The 16408-nt window shown below is 39.5% G+C and overlaps 1 protein-coding gene across 5 annotated transcripts in view; it reads right to left on the bottom strand.

Annotated features, from left to right (window-relative positions):
- Positions 1 to 4082: 4082 nt before the first annotated feature.
- Positions 4083 to 16408, bottom strand: part of Macrod2 (mono-ADP ribosylhydrolase 2) — a 2207522-nt gene continuing 2195196 nt past the window's right edge. For all 5 annotated transcript variants that reach the window (XM_045156295.1, XM_045156298.1, XM_045156294.1 and 2 more), the window contains 2 exons: positions 10909 to 10974; positions 4083 to 4197 (listed from right to left, as the gene is read on the bottom strand). In XM_045156295.1, coding sequence (XP_045012230.1) covers positions 4157 to 4197; positions 10909 to 10974 — 107 coding nt within the window. In that variant the 3' untranslated portion in view covers positions 4083 to 4156. The remainder of the gene's footprint in view (positions 4198 to 10908; positions 10975 to 16408) is intronic.

Below are 16408 nucleotides of genomic sequence, written 5' to 3'. Positions count from 1 at the left end.
GAAGCATGGTGTTGAGTTGCCCACTGTCATCTGTGACTCTTCTGTTTATAGTTCTTTTCCTCATCAAACCTTGCTTAATACTGGAAAAATTGTCTTCCCATAGAGCAGTAAAGAAACTTACTGTTCTTAAACTGTTCCACCTTTGGCTTTTATAAAAGGACTCACTTGGGGGCTGGAGAGATGGCTCAGCAGCTAAGGCACTTGCTTGTGAAGCCTAAAGACCCAGGTTCAACTCTCAGAACCCAGTAAGCCAGTTGCACATGGTGGTGCATGCATCTGGAGTTCGTTATCATTGGATAGAGGCCTTGTTGACCTCATTCTCTCTCCTTCTCAAATAAATAATAAAATATTATTTTTTAAAAAGGGATCACGTGATTTCCTACTGAAACAACAACCCTGGTGACACCTATTCTGAAAAAGAGGGAATTAAGTTTGGTAGAATACATACATCTGTCCTCTTTGAAAGAGTACTGATTTTTTTCATCGTGCTTTTAGGTTACCTGTTGCTATCCTTTGACAATTTTTACAGTTAATTCTATTTATTATCATTCTGTCAGTAGTAAACTGGTTAGCTATTGACCAGTTCACAGAAGGTGCTAAGGTGGGATTCCAGTTATAGATGGGCCCCAAGGAATGGATCTTACCCCCACAACTTATGTCTGTGTCTCAGAAGCCTTATTGAGGTAATTACCTATCTAGTAGAAAGCATTGGCAGGGGCATGTGTACCCATATACACTTCTCTGAAGTTTGAGAAACATGGTTGTAAATACAATGAGACTTACTAAGAGAAGATGAGTAATAAGGTAAGTTGGCTTATAGGGACAATTTTAAATATGCATGTTTACATCAAAATAGATAGCATTAAATGAACACTGAGTCATTGCCTATGGCTAAGGAACAAATTTCATAACACAGATGATACCATATTATCCTCTCAATCAAATTTTATTTGCACTCTGCTCTAACAAATATAGTTTGAAGGCAACAGTTGTTTAAGTGTCATAGTGTATGGCACAGATGAAAAGAAAAAAAAAATAAAAAAAACAGTTTTGAAGCTTTTCAGCATTTCCAGACTGATTTAACAAAAGAGGCACATATTATCCTATTTAGCAATTTATACCAGAGTACACTTTGTTTTCCTTGCAAGCAACATACTACATTTATTTGCATTAAGTAAAAACATATCTTGATCAAGAAAATTACTTTTTTTCTGATTTTCCTTTATATCACAAATGTCAGGGTAAGGCAAATCCTTAATGAGTCATATGATAAAAACCCTATTCCCCAAGAAAATATATTGAACATATTCTGCTAACTTTGTTATTTTTCAAAGCATAGCTGACATGCACCACATACAGAGAAATGTCTTTTCAAATCAAGTGCATCAAGCAGAACTGTATTAATTCACAAAGAGGCTTTTCAGCATTTCATACAAAGATTAACAATTAGTTGCAGAGTGATTAATATGTGACCCAGTATCACAGACAGGGCTGCAGATTCCTTCTTTGTAAGCTTTAAGAAGAAGACTTGTCCATTATCTGAATAGTTTACCAGCTAGAGGCAAAGACTCTTTGTTTTGCCTACGGTGAGTACCTTTTTAATTAGTACTATTATATTGAAGGCCCATTTCCATCCTCTGTATGCAAACATGACTAATACAGGGCTGTTTTCGTACCTCTGTCCTCTTATAACCCTTTATGCCATGTAGGCTGGTTGAAGAATGGATAGAAACTGACTTGCAAAAGTTGTGTGCAGGGGAATTCATCAGCTTGTGCCATGACAGGGCCAGTGCACAAAAGGTTGTCAGAATCCAGGTTTCTTCAGTCTGCCCTGAGCTAGATCTTTAATATTTCACTCTTGAAATGGAATTGATTGTTGGACTTTGTTTTAAAGCATAAAGCCATATAGCCAGATAGCAATCAAAAAGCTATAACATATTATAAATGAGAATGCAATATAATCATGAAGGGAACTTTAAACAAATTCAGTAGCAGGCTTGAGGCTGTTTACCTCTCATTCTTAGTTTTGTGGATATACAGGTTACTTTCCTTTTCCTACATTTTCCAGAGAGTTCTCTCCTCCTGTTCCAAACCTGCTCTCATTTAAGATGAAACAGCAAAATTGGTAATGAGGAGAAAGCCCATTAAAGTAATTCTGACCCAGGCTGTTCCTAGCAGGGATCGCTTTCATCTTTGTTCCTTGTGGAGGCCTGCACTCCCTCCTGTCTCTGTATTGTTTTCCACTGTAACTCAGGGAGAATGAGAAGCGCTACTATTGACAGTGGCTCAGAAACACATTCCTTGCATATGGAACCTCCTGGGCACTGTATAAGAATGATGGGCATTTCCAACTGAGCTATGACAATGTGGGGGAACACTGAAAATGGGAACTATTGAAACATTGGTATTTGGATGGCATAGTAATTTCTTAGATTATTTTAAAAACCACTGGTTCTAGAAAGTGATGCCAACTAGCAGTGAAGACAAACACACTTTTATATTGAATTATGTGATTATGACAGGCGAAGAAGCCCCTGTGAGGCAACACCATGATCTCACTTAAGTATAGTTGCTACTACATGGATGGGCAGCTTGTAATAAAAATAAAAGATGATATGTGCAGAGGAATAATTTACTAAGTATTTGCGTTATACTAAAGAAGCTATCCAGAGGTGGGCAATAAATTCAGAGAGGCCAAAACAAGTCATAGGAAGATATGATGAATTTTCTATAGATAAAAGGGCAAAACTGGAGAACTGGATAAGAATTTAGCAAGCAGATATACTCTTGTTTGAGGAAGTCTCAAATTATTCTACTTTTTTCCACTTCTACTAAGAAAAGTAACAAACTTCTTAAGCATTATTTAGCAAGTCAATGGATTTAAGAAGCTATACAAGAGTGATTTATAGAAAACCATGGGATGGCTTTGGAACCCAGGGAGTTTGTAGAAGGTAAGTATGTGGCCTTAGGTTTGTTCTAAGACAGATAGCTCTGGTGCATGGCCTCCTCTGGTCTGTGTTTCTAGAACCCACGCTTTTCCACTGGAATCTACATTGTTAGTATATTTGTTCCTCAGGATGAGTGAGCCAGCCATCCAATCAGCCTTGTAACTGACATATATAAGCCCTGCCATTTAAAAGGGGACTAGAGAGCCAGGACAGCAAGCAATATCCGTGACTGCTCCTAAGTTCAAGTGAGCTTCTGTCTCCTTTGTAGCCATCCTATCCTGGGTAAACACGGGTGTTCTATGGCAGACATGTGGAGATTATAGTGGCACTTTCAAAAGTAACATACATTAATTAGGCATATGTTTGAATCCTAAAGTCAGCAAGCCCTTCTATTAGATCTTAATGACAATACCTAACCAAGGATATTCTTTACCATTAGGTACAAAGAATGAAATGTCACTAGTGAGCTCCATGCTGAAGCAAATGGGGAAGACCCCATGAATCAAGGAAGCTCTGTTGGAAATCAGGCAACGTGACTGCAAAGGAGATGGCTTCAATTGTTCCATTTTCCCCCTCCCCTGCCACTGCCCTCTTTATTATAGCTCTATACTGTGCTCTGGGTTGACTTAATCCTGCTTCCATAATCCTCATGAATCTGACAGGAAAAAAAAAAGGTACCTAAGGAATCCCTGATTAAAATATTGTCAGCTCCTTATCCAGACCTTTTCTAAGTGTACTCTGAAGGCTATGTCTACTTTCTTTCCTTACTTCTTTGTGGATTATACTGATGGGCTTGGTGACTTCTGAAATTGTCTGCAATATGTCAGTCATCTTCCTTCTCTTTGAAGAAACCACTGTGTGACAAGCTTTGTGAGATAACAGAGAGAGCAGACAGAGACAAGGAGACATGTGAGTTAACCCCTGCCACCTCATGGCAGGTGAGAGAGAAAAGACAGAAACAACAAGAATAGTGCCTGAAAGATGCTTTAACATGGGTCTTCTCACCAAATGAAGGAAGCTATTTATTTTTCTTTTTTTCCTTTTTCTGCAGGTAGGTAAACAATAAAATGCAGCTGGAAAAATTAGAGCAAAGGATCCCTTTCCTTCCACAGGGCTTGCCTTCCCCCCACCCCCTCCCTCTCCCCGAGCCCAAGCTGTCATCTCCCTAAAGCCCCCAGGGCCAGGCCTTGTAATGCCGAAGACTGTCATTAAGCTTCATTTCTCTGTTCCTTGGCTTCATCTTGTGCCCCTGTCAGAAACAAAGAGAAACCATTTGTTACATTAAAGATAAGGCATTTTGTTCATAGGGCTAGCAAGGAATATCTTTTTAGTATGATCATTGAAATGTCTCTCACCCCTCAAACAGGCCCCAGGAATAACTGATTTGACTACCAAAGAGCTTTGCCTTTTTGAGCTATAATGGCTGGCACATAGTATCTTTAAAAAGCATACAAGTCACTGCTAATACATGTAGGCCACATGACAAACTGCCTCAGCTGATGAGGGTGACTAACTCACCTGCTCAAAACAGTCTTTGAAAAATTCAATCTTGATATCCCTTCCTTTTCTAGCCCATTCATACACGCTATATTCTAGGAATCAGTGTGTAAATGGTAATAACCGTTCTTAAGAATCTTCTGTGTTTTCAACCAAAGGACAGAACTCTAAGATTCTCTGTGTTACAAGAGTCAATGCTTATAATTTTAGATGTTTCGAATTGAAGTATAATCCACCTATGGGAAAACACACAGATGCTGCACACACAGTTGTGTCTCTATTGAAAAATACATGTTTAGTCTGTGCTACTACCAACATAAAAATAATTCACATGAGTAGAAATTCTCCTTCCCCACATCCATTCTGGCTGGAGCCAACAATTTCTCTTATTATAGGTGTTTCTGATCTAGAACTTTCTACAAATAGAATCACATACTTCTGTGTGTGTGTGTGTGTGTGTGTGCCTGTGGTGGTTTGATTCAAGTGTCCCTCATAAACTTAGGTGTTCTGAATGCCAGGTTCCCAGCTGATGGGGATTTAGGAATTAATGCTTCCTGGAGGCAGTATATTGTTGGGGGTGGGCTTAGGGGTGTTATTATAGCCAGTTTCCCCTTGCCAGTGTTTGGCTCACTCTCTTGTTGCTATTGTCCACCTTATGTGGGCCAGGGGGTGATGTCCACCCTCTGCTCATGCTACTGTTTTCCCTGCCATCATGGAGCTTCCCCTTCGAGTCTGTAACTCATAATAAACCTCTTTTTTCCCACAAGCTGCTGTTGGTTGGGTGATTTCTACAAGGGTTTTGAACCAGACAGCAACAATAAAGTGGTATGGAGGAGTGGGGTTGCTCTAGACACTTGACTCTGTGGCTTTGGTCTTTTGGAACTGATTTTCAAGAGGAATGTGGAAGGATTTGAAACCTTGCCCTAAGATGGCTTGCAGTGCTGTAAGTACAGCTTAATGGACAATTCTGGTCAGAGTTGAAAGACCTGTATGCAGTAAGAACTGTGGACTATGAGGTTTAGCTTACAAGGGTGAGAAAGAACTTTGCTTGGACTGGGCTAGGGGCAGTTTGTGTGAGAAGCTTGTTGTTATGCCCATATCCTGAGAAATTGTGCAGGGTTGCTTTTTGTAGAAATGAACTGGTATGAGCAGAGGGATGTGGCACAGAAAGAAAAATCTTTGGGTGAACTTCTGCCCATTCAGCTGCAATTGAGTGATTACAATATTTGAGACTGGGCCAGCTAACCAGCACTGGGGCAACAGGAAGAATGCAGACTCTTTTGAAGAGGGCTGAGTGCTCAAGAAGTGTCCTGTTCCTCAAAGTCTGCTTAAGCCCCCCCTCCCCCCGATGCTGGATTAACAAATTGGTACCTTACCTGGTATTGTGGAGTATAAGAAATGCAGGGAAGAGAGGGGTCCTTGAGTTTGCAACACAGTCTTGTATTTTGGAAATGGCCATGGGCAGTGTGAAGCAAGTTTTCTGGTGGCCTGCATGGAGACCCCATGGGGCCATGGGGATGAACCGTGAATTGTAGTGGAGACCCAGTGGAGATGCCGGGACCATGAGATGGCTGCCAAGGAGAGCTGCCAGTCTCAGATGAAGTTTCCCAGGGCTGTGAGTAACCTAGCTGGGGCAGGGGTGGGGGGGAAGGAGGGGGGCGGAATTGGAATGCCAGAGACTTATTTCTGGTTAGAATTATCGAATTTGGAGATTTGTCACTGGCTAGAATTGTTGGACTATTTCTTTGCTTTGCCCAGTATCAACTTTTGCAGTGTGAATGTTTATTCTGTGCCATTATGGGTTTTTTGGAGATTTTTTTTGGTATTATGGCTCAGTTAAAAAATCTTGAATTATGGGGATTTTTGAACATTATTGGGATTGATAAAAACTATGAGAACTTTTAAAGTTGGACTGAATGCATTGTATTTTTCATTATGCATGGATATCCATTTTGGGCAGCCACGAGTGGAATGTGGTGGTTTGAGTCAGGTGTCTACCATATACTTAGGAGTTCTGAATGCTAGGTTCCAAGCTGATGGAGATTTGGGAATTAATGCTTCCTGGAGGCAGTGTATTGTTGGGGGTGGGCTTATGGGTGTCATAGCCAGCTTCCCCTTGCCAGTGTTTGGCACACTCTCCTGTTGTTATGGTCCACCTTATGTTGGCCAATGGGTGATATCTACCGTCTGCTCATGTCATCATTTTCCCTGCCATCATGGAGCTTCCCCTCGAGCCTGTAAATCAAAATAAACCTCTTCTTCCCACAAGCTGTTCTTGGTTGGGTGATTTCTACTAGTAATGCAAACCTGACTGCAACATGTCTCTGAGATTCATTCACATTGCTACTTTTAATCTTTTTCTGTTCCTGTTCTTTTGTAGTGATACTGTATGGATATGTCATATTTTTATGCATTCTGCTGCTGGGAGATATTTAGGTTGTCTAATAGTGAATAATGTTATAAATACTTAAAATGTTAACATTAATTTTACATACTAGTGGTGTTTAGTATGGTATTTATATTCATGTATACAGCATACGTTGATCCTATCCAAACACCCTAATTCTACCCCATCCTTGCTTGGTACTTTTCTCAATCCCTAATCATCACAATGCTTATTTCAGGCTTGTACTTTTTAAGTTCTACATATGAAAGAGAACATGAGATTCATGACCTTCTGTATCTGGCTTCTTTTACTTAAGATAATATCCTACAGTTGTATCTATTTTGCTGCAAATTACAGGATTCAAATATCTTTGGTGAATGAATAATATTCTACTGTGTATATATTATCATCACATTTCCTTGTCATTCATCTGTTGATGGCACCTATGCTGATTCTACCTTAGAGACTGTGAAAGTGTGGTAATAGACACAGGCATGTGGGTAGATCTTTGGTAAAATGATTGCAAGTCCCTTGGATATATCTGCTTAGGAGTGGGATAACTGGATCATACAGTGTGCCATGTGTCATGTTTTAAGGATCTATAGAAAGGGAACCTGATATAGAAAAGTCATTGAGGGTGTGCTCTTGAAGATTTTACAAGGATTCTGAAACCTACCTGTTGATTTTTTTTCTGTTTGTTTCCGAGTCTCATTGGATGAGCAGCCATTCTACCACACTCTCCCTGCCAAGAACTTCTGCCTCTCTGCTGGTCTCAAAGCGACAGAGTCTGTCAACCATGATCTAAAACCAAGAGCTAAGCTAAGATGGACCTATCCTACTGCTGCCATTACTTTCTTGTTGCTGGGGCAAATCACCCAGCCAAAAGCAGCCTATGCAAAGAAAGGACTTATTGTGTCTTAGTCTCCAGGGCAAGTTGCCTCATGGCAGGAAAAGCATGGTGAGAACAGATAGGTATCACCTTTTGCCATATGAGCAGGGAGGAAGCAGCAAGAGTGAGCTCAGTTAGTAGAGATGGACTACTGAACCTCAGGGCCCTCCTCCAAAGACACAGCTCTTCCAGCAAGTCTATGCCTCCCAAGGGGTCCACAAGCTGGAGATTAAATATGAGAGTTATCACTAACCCAAGGTTAAATCAGTATATATGCTTATCAGCTTATCATGTGTAGGGATTATAGTTTTTTACATCATTTGTAATAGACCATTCACCTGTAATTGAGGCCCAGTGATAATGTAGTAATATTTTTTTTTTTACTTCTGCATTTTCATATCTGCAATTTCTGTTTTTCAGACATATCTATTCATATTCAATAAAGTCTAGTGAGGCTATAAAGAGCCACTCTGCTTTTCTTGGGCACAGTGATGTCAAATACAAATTCCAAATACATTAACATATATTTGATGCAGGTAAATAATAGCTAACTCCTGTAGAGTAGTAATCAAATGTAATAAGGATGACAGAAAAAAATATCTAATGTATGACTCTGTTAGGAGAAGAAAGTGATGACCTTTGTCTCTCAGAGTGTACCAGGCTATGAAGATGTAGGGAAGGAAGAGAAACACACTAGTTTCCACTAGTATAGCAACCCCTCACTATCCGTAGCAGATTAGCTCTGTGTATTTCTAAGGATATCTACATTTTTCCATGCTTAAGCCCCTTATCTAAAATTGTGTGGCATTTGCAATGTAACCTATGCATGCCTTCCTATATAATTTTAAATCATCTTTCAGTTGCTTAAACATTCAATATACTATAAATGCTATGTAAATAGTTGTCCCTCTGCATTGTTTAGGGAATACCAACAGTCATTAAATAATCAGGACAAATACTTTTAAAATATATTTTAAAATTTATTTATTGAAGACAGAATGGGCACACCAGTGCCACCAGCCATTGGTTGGGGGGGGGGACTCCACATGCATGTGCCATCTGCATCTGGCTTATGTGGGTTCTGGGGAATTGAACCTGGGTCCTTAGGCTTTCCAGACAGGTGCCTTAACCACTCAGTCATCTCTCAAGCCTGGCATATACATTTTTTTAAGGATTATTTTTAGTTCATGATCTGTTGAATTGATGGACATAAAACCATACAACTAGAGGGCCACCTGTATTGGACCATATGTGTTAAAATTAAACTGGAAACAAAGAAGAAAACACTGAGTTCAGAAACAAGTGTGACATTAAGGACTCAGGATGTGAAAATGGGTAAATCAGCAAACTTTGGAGGTGTTAGGTTAGTAATTTCCATTTTTTCTTTAAATCGGGGTCTGTGTGCATAAACAATACTTGAAATATTCAAAAGTAGGTAAGAGAAAAAAAAAGAGTCCCATCTACGTTGCTGCTATGTTCAGACACTCATTGTGGTGTGGCTCTTATCAAAGAATTTTGAATTACAAGTATTTAAATTTCCCTTCATGTTTATGGTCAAGAAAATATTTTGGTATTAGCTAAGGAAAATAGATTTTTCTTGGTATTTTATTTGGATATTGATTCCACAGGAAAATAATAAAGCATGTAAGAAATGTATAGTTTATTGGCAACACAGGAATAAAAGTTCAGGAAGCACTGAGACACTTGGTATAAATTGTTTAGGTTTTATCTACAGTACTTTTTTTTTTTTAAAGTAGGGTTTCACTCGAGTTCAGGCAGATTGACCTGGAATTCACTATTCACTATGTAGTCTCAGGGTGGCCTTGAATTCACAGTGATCCTCCTACCTCTGTCTGCCTCCTGAGTGCTGGGATTAAAGGCATGCACCACCATGCCCAGCATATCTATAGTACTTTTAATGGAAAATTCTTAGCTGGAGAATTTTGTTAGCTTAGCAGAATGCTTTTAAATATTTTTATTTATTTATTTGGAAGACACAGAGAGAGATAGAAATAGAGAAGAGGCATACCAGGGCCTCCAGCCACAGCAAATGAATTCTAGATGCATGTGCTACCTTGTGCTAATGTGGGTCCTGGGGAATTGAACCTAGGTCCTTTAGCTTTTCAGGCAAGCACCTTAACCACTAAACCATCTTCCAGCCCCTTAGCAGGAGGTTTTAAGTACATGAACAAGGTAAAAATATTTATAAAAATCACGTTTGTCTAAGTACGCATTTTAGCAGTTTTATGCTTCTTGTGTATTACACAAATGCTAGTATGTTTACTTTCATATAAAAGTCAAGACCATGATGTGAGGATAGATATGATCTTTTAAACATGCTTAGATTTTGTGCTGGCATGGTGCTGAAGTTTGAATATGGTGCAATAGGGCCTCTAGAGAGTGTGCATAGACCAAGATGCCCATGCTGAAAGAGATAACCATGTCATTATTTGTGTCTTACACTCAAGAGACTCACAGCTCATTTTTCTATGTTTTTATTTTTGTTGGTAACAGTCCTAAGGCTGAACCTAGCTTCTTTATTCTTTTCAATGGCTCTCTTAAGTTACGGGAAATGGTAATAATAGGTAAGCCATCATTCTCTATACCCTTTCGAATGGATCTGATCAAGACATTTCTTCCTGAGGTAGCTTCAATCTCACTAAACATACCCCATTTGTGTGCAGTTGCATATGCCCTGGGAACTTGGTGTGGAACATAAAGCCCCAGGTTTTGTGTGTGTGTGTGCTCATGCATGCACATGCCTAGATATATTTTCTAGGATAAAGATGTAGTATTTTGATTACAATAAGGTATTTCAAGCAATGCAGAAGCACTTTGTGGTAAAGCAACACTTTTGCTTGTGTTTTGATGAAGTAATTTGGTTACTTCAGGAGGCAAAGAGTAGGACAAAGAAAAAGTGTTTATCAGAGCACAGAAATGAGGGTGTTTTATAATTTTAGGAGGTCATCACTCCTCAGCCTATTGGCTATGATCAAGTGTAATTTTAGGAGGTCAGGCTTCTCTTGTCTCCTTCCTACTTATACTGTGCTATTTGGTTTAAAGATTTTTAATGTTTAGCTAAAGCCACACTGTAGGACTTGGCAAAACCAATGGGAATCCAATATGACATTTGCAAACAGTTCCTTATGGTTGATTGATCAATTGAAAATCTCACAAGTACACCTTACCTACTGGCAAACTTCTTGCTGACCCTGTTGTGTCATTTACACTGTCCACCTGACTGTTCATTTCAACTGTAATCAGAAAGAAAAACAGAAGTTAAATAATTATCAACCTTAAACTTTTAAGCACAAGAAAATGGACTATTATTTGATACTGCCCCAATTTCCTGTCTTATGTCTTTTCTTGGCTTGTTTTCATTCAAGAGTTTGGAACCATTCATGAATATTTTTATAGGTAAGGCTCCAGGAAGACAGGATTGACTCTTTTCTGAACTGAAGAAAACAACTGAGTTGTAATTTCATGTAGGATTTGGCAGATTGAATGTATTTACCATACTTAAATAAATAAATTCAAACTCCTTAATAGAGACCTAAGAAAACAAAGAGAGAGAGAGAGAGGAAAAAAAAAGCAAAACAGATCATTGACATGTAGTGCTGCTCCCTCAAAAGCAGCAATGTCAACAGGACTTTCTATTTGCCTCATTCTCAATTTCAGAATTCAAAACAGCTCCTGTAAATTTACCAATGAGTTCAGCAGCAGTAGATGCCATGAGATAGAGAAGTAAAACATCTAATCAGATCACACAGCTACAGATGTGCTTTATTGTACACTGCTTCTGCTGTGTGAGCATTTGCATAAAAATAGAGTGCATAATTACTGTCTTCAGAAGTAGTCCAAAGCAGTCACTCTGAACATATCTAAGGGTCAGCTAACTTGCAAAAGGTCTAACTCCGACTTAAAAGCTTTTTGGTAACCAAGCTACAACCTCTGCCAAAAGTGGCTCAAAATATCTAGGACCAATGTCTAGCAATTTCATCACTCATTATCAGCCTCCCAAGTTCCTCTTCAGGTTTCCAATGGGGGGTGGTGGCAAGCAGAGAAAGTCATTTGTATTCCCTAAACCAGTGGCCTGATGTTTCCCTTCATATCTAGTTAATATTTCCTGTTTCAACCACTTCCATGCACTTCCACTATGTGTTTGAAGTCTTTTGTTAAATATACAGATGCTCCACTTGTCTCCCTGCCCTTAAGTTTGCCAAACACAAGTTCTAATGGCTAACACATGTACTATAGTAACTTTGGAATAATAAGCCACTGCTTGTTTTTATCTGGGAAATCTTATTTATATAAAATCAACAACCTAAATTTCTTTTTCTAAACATCAAAACTTAGAGTAAAATAATGCCAGGTGCTGGCGTCATTCATTCATTATATGGTACTCCATCCAACTTTCTCTCAGTAAGTTGAATTTTAAAAGCAGAAATTACTGTGTGTACCTGAAACTGTCCTGCATTTCTAGTGATCTGTGAGCTATGTCACCCTTCCTATGGAAACTAGCCGGACACAGAAAGTCTGCCAGTATAAAGACAAGAAGCATCCATGCATGGTGCAACCTGGCATGCCTGGTTATTTTAAGTGTACCCCTGTCAGAGTGGAGAACACAGCATGAAATGGAAGGAAGCATTCATTTATTTTCTGTTCCTTCTCTCAGTTCAAAGACACTACTTCCAAAACCTATTAATAAATGTTACTATAAAAAGCATTCCATGCTCAAATACTGGGTGTGGGGGAGTAATCTTAGGTTCTGTTCTTGGTGAAGACTTTGGAGAGCCTGTAATCCTCCATGTGCCTAGTGAATATCAAGGAGTAAAACTGAATTTGATAAGGAACCATGTTTGTAGTATATTTCATAGTCTAGCTGGGACAGGTTCAGTTCAACTAAACAATATACATATATTGTAGGGGTTTTTTATTTGAGGTAGGGTCAGGTAGCTCAGGTTGACATGGAATTTACTATGCAGTCTCAAGGTGACCTTGAACTCACAGTGATCCTCCTGCCTCCTAAGTGCTGGGATTAACAGTATGTAGCACCATGTCTGGCCATGGAGTTTTTAAAGGATGGGCTTGAGGTATAGAACTTTCCCTAGATTGTACATGCCAATTTTAATTGTGAAAGAGCTTCTAATTAAGGCAGGCAATTCAGGTGATGATAAGGCTAGGAGAGGGAGGGATGCCTGGTATTAAAACTTGGTTACTGTCAGGCTGGAGAGATGGCTTAGCAGTAAGGCACTTGCTTGCAAAGCCTCAGGACCCATGTTCAACTCTCCAGGTCCCATGTAAGCCAGACGCATAGGTGATACAAGTGCACAAGGTTGCACATTCCTGGAGCTCTATTACAGGGGCTGAGTCCCTAATGGGCCAATTCTGTCTCTCTCTTGCATAAAATGTCAGTCTGTTGGCTTGCCTCAAAACATATATGCATGCTGTCTCTTTCTCTGTGTGTGTGTCTCTCACTCTCTCACACACACATACACCCACACACACACAAAGAAAACCTCAGAAGCAAAGTAAGATATTGGCTAAATTAGAACATATAGTGGTCAGTTTCTTACAGATACATGGAGTACAACTTCTATAGAAACTCATCAAACTGATTTGCAAAGAAATCAGGTAAGAAACTTTACTTTTTATTACTTTTACTGTAAGAAGATGAAAAGACACTATGAGGGAAGCAAGAAGAAAAAGTTGCCTAGGACACCCCTCCACTAACTCATAGCACAGTGTAGGGAGAGGTACTCCTTGTTTTGAGGACAAAGAATTAAATCCAGGTGTGGTGAAACCTCATGCTGGAGAAAGCCCCATGACCCATATATAGCAGGCCAATGACCCCTTGGACTGAATCATAGGAACTGCATTTTCCCAGGTAACCTGAATCTTTCCACATTCCCTCTACAAACTTATGATAACATTGTGGGGAACAGCACTGTGCCTCAGGGAAGCAAGGTATGAAAACCAGCATAGGGCTTTGTCGTTCCTCTATTACCAAGCCTTCTATAGCTGGTAGAGAGTGACGGTCCCATTTACAGGCCCAAACTTAGAGATACAGCCTTTGTGCTCATGTGACAGACTTGGATATTATCTGTATCAAGTCCAGCCTGGGAGACAGGCTGTTGTGGACTCATGTCCCTTCTGCTGTGATGCAACTGTGAAGTGTAGGCGAGACCCAGCTTGGTTCCAGTCTTGGTAGTCAAGGTACTGTCTCCAGTGCCCATGCCCAGGCCAGCACCTGCAAGCAGAGATCTAGCCCTGCCCTGGGACCAGGCATGGATGGCCCTTTATTTTGGCCTGTGTCACTATCAGCTGTTGCATGGCTCCTGGCACATCCAACTATGCTTATCTTTGCCACTAAGAGATAGGCACATCATACCTTGGCAAAGTGGCCAAAAGATTGCCTTGACCAATACTACTCCAACCTTGGGCAACAGGATAGTACAGACCACATTGTAGGTGGTAGGACAGGGCAGTAAGCATAGACCTCACCAGCACAGGCCATATCCCAATGGCTGTCATCCCCATGCTTGGCCATAGAAAGGACCTCCGAAAGATCATCAGTGCTAGGAGCAGACAGAACTATTGACGTCTACTTCATCCAACATTCTCTGTGGCTGCTTGCAGAAGTCCTGGGCCACAAACTTACCAATCAGCAACTCAAAGCAATATGAGGCTTACACCTACCTCCATGTTGGACTAGGAGGATTGTGGGCCTAGTGTATAACATATCTTGACAGCATTGGTGGCCATAGGAGCCTGGAATAGTCTATCAACAGTGACTGTGCACTGATAATTCATCACAGGCTGGTAACTGGATAAAGCATTTGGCTTACCCTGGCACCAGAGAGGGTATTGTGGGGACAGGACTGTTTATACAATCCTATTTATTTTTGAAAAAATAAAATTAACAGTGCATTTTGACAAACTTGGATGTCTATCTTTGAATTCCTGATTCTCCTGCCTCTACCTCCTAAAGGCTAGAATTACAGTAAGCCACCTTGATGGCAAGCCAGCCTTAGTAGCATATTATATTTCATCATTTGTCTTTTATGGTTGCATAGTTACTATTACCTCAAAATAGCTTGCTACAATCATAAAACCTTTTTGTATCAATTTAACTACAATACAAAAATTTATGACAGAGCAAAAGTAAGCAAGGAATGCAAACAGTCTCTGAGAGTAGATCATTTGACCACAAAAGGAGACTGTAAGAGTAAGGAAGGTAGTGCAATTCAGATGGGAAAATATAACGGCTGCACCATGGCCTTACCTATCAATAATTATTTTGGATGTAAATGGATTAAATTCTCCAATTCAAAGATATAGAATAACTGAATGGATTAAAACATATTTCCTAACTGTATGTTGGTTAGAAGAAACTCACTCATTGCTAAAGGCATGCATATGCTGACAATAAATAGATGGAATAAAAGATTCCATGTCAAAGGAAAACAAAAGAAAGCAGGAATGATAATACTTATAGCACATAAAATAGACTTACAAAAAGAGGCTAGGAATGTTATTTTATAATAACAAAGGGATTAACTTAGAAAGAGTACAGATTTCTAAATAGATCTATACCTAAAGTTGGAGCACTCAACGGTGTATAGGAAATACTAGTTGACCTAAGTTGGTAAAGACCTCAAAAACTATTGGCATCTAGCCCCACACTTCCAGTAATGGAAAATCTAAGCGGAAAGTCAAAAAATAATAGACTAAAGACCCAGACTAAAGGCCCTAGCAGACATCTGTATAATATTTTAATAGCTGTCAAATATATATTTTTCTCACCACATGTGAAACATTGTCCATGATACTTGATCAGTCACAAAACATACTAACAAAATTTTTAAAACTGAAATCATATCAAATATTTTTTCTGCTCACAGCTTAATAAAACTAAAAGTCACGAGAAACAAAACCTTTGGAAACTATAAAAATACAGCAGATACTTGAACATTCAATGGATAGAGGAAAATATCACAATTTCTCAAACCATGGAAATGTAACAGTGAAACATGTAAGACACAGCAAATGTAACACTAAAGTGGGAATTCATAATAACTAATTCCAGCATCCAAAGAACATTTTGGAATGTCTCAAACAACTTACTGCTACATCTCCAAGACTGAGAAAGTAGGAATAAACTATGCTCAAGTAAAAAGATGGACAAGTAAATATCAGTGAAGACAAAAATGAAGAAGCCAAGACTAACAAAGCAATGCAAAATATATTCCAAGAAGGATCTCGTTCTGTGAAAAGATAAGAGAATGGACTGTTGGCTAACAAATACAATCTGAGATCGAAAGGGAGGCATTATAACTATAGTGGAGAGATAAAAAGATCATTAGAGTATCAAGACTGAATTATGAAGAAACAGAAAAGACAATGTGGTGGTTTGATTCAGGTGTCCCCCATAAATTTAGGTGTTCTGAATGCTAGCTCCCCAGCTGATGGATATTTGGGAATTAATGCCTCCTGGAGGGAGTATATTGTTGGGGGCGGGCTTAAGGGCTTTATAGCCAGTTTCCCCATGCCAGTGTTTGGCACACCCTCCTGTTGCTGTGGTCCATCTTATGTTGGCCAGGGGGTGATGTCCACCTTCTGCTCATACCATCATTTTCCCTTGCCATCGTGGAGCTTCCCCTTGAGCCTGTAAGCCAAAATAAATCT

Source organism: Jaculus jaculus, chromosome 8 (genome assembly GCF_020740685.1).
Source record: "Jaculus jaculus isolate mJacJac1 chromosome 8, mJacJac1.mat.Y.cur, whole genome shotgun sequence".
In the NCBI taxonomy this organism is placed as follows: domain Eukaryota; kingdom Metazoa; phylum Chordata; class Mammalia; order Rodentia; family Dipodidae; genus Jaculus; species Jaculus jaculus.
This window is presented reverse-complemented; position numbering and strand designations above follow the sequence as displayed.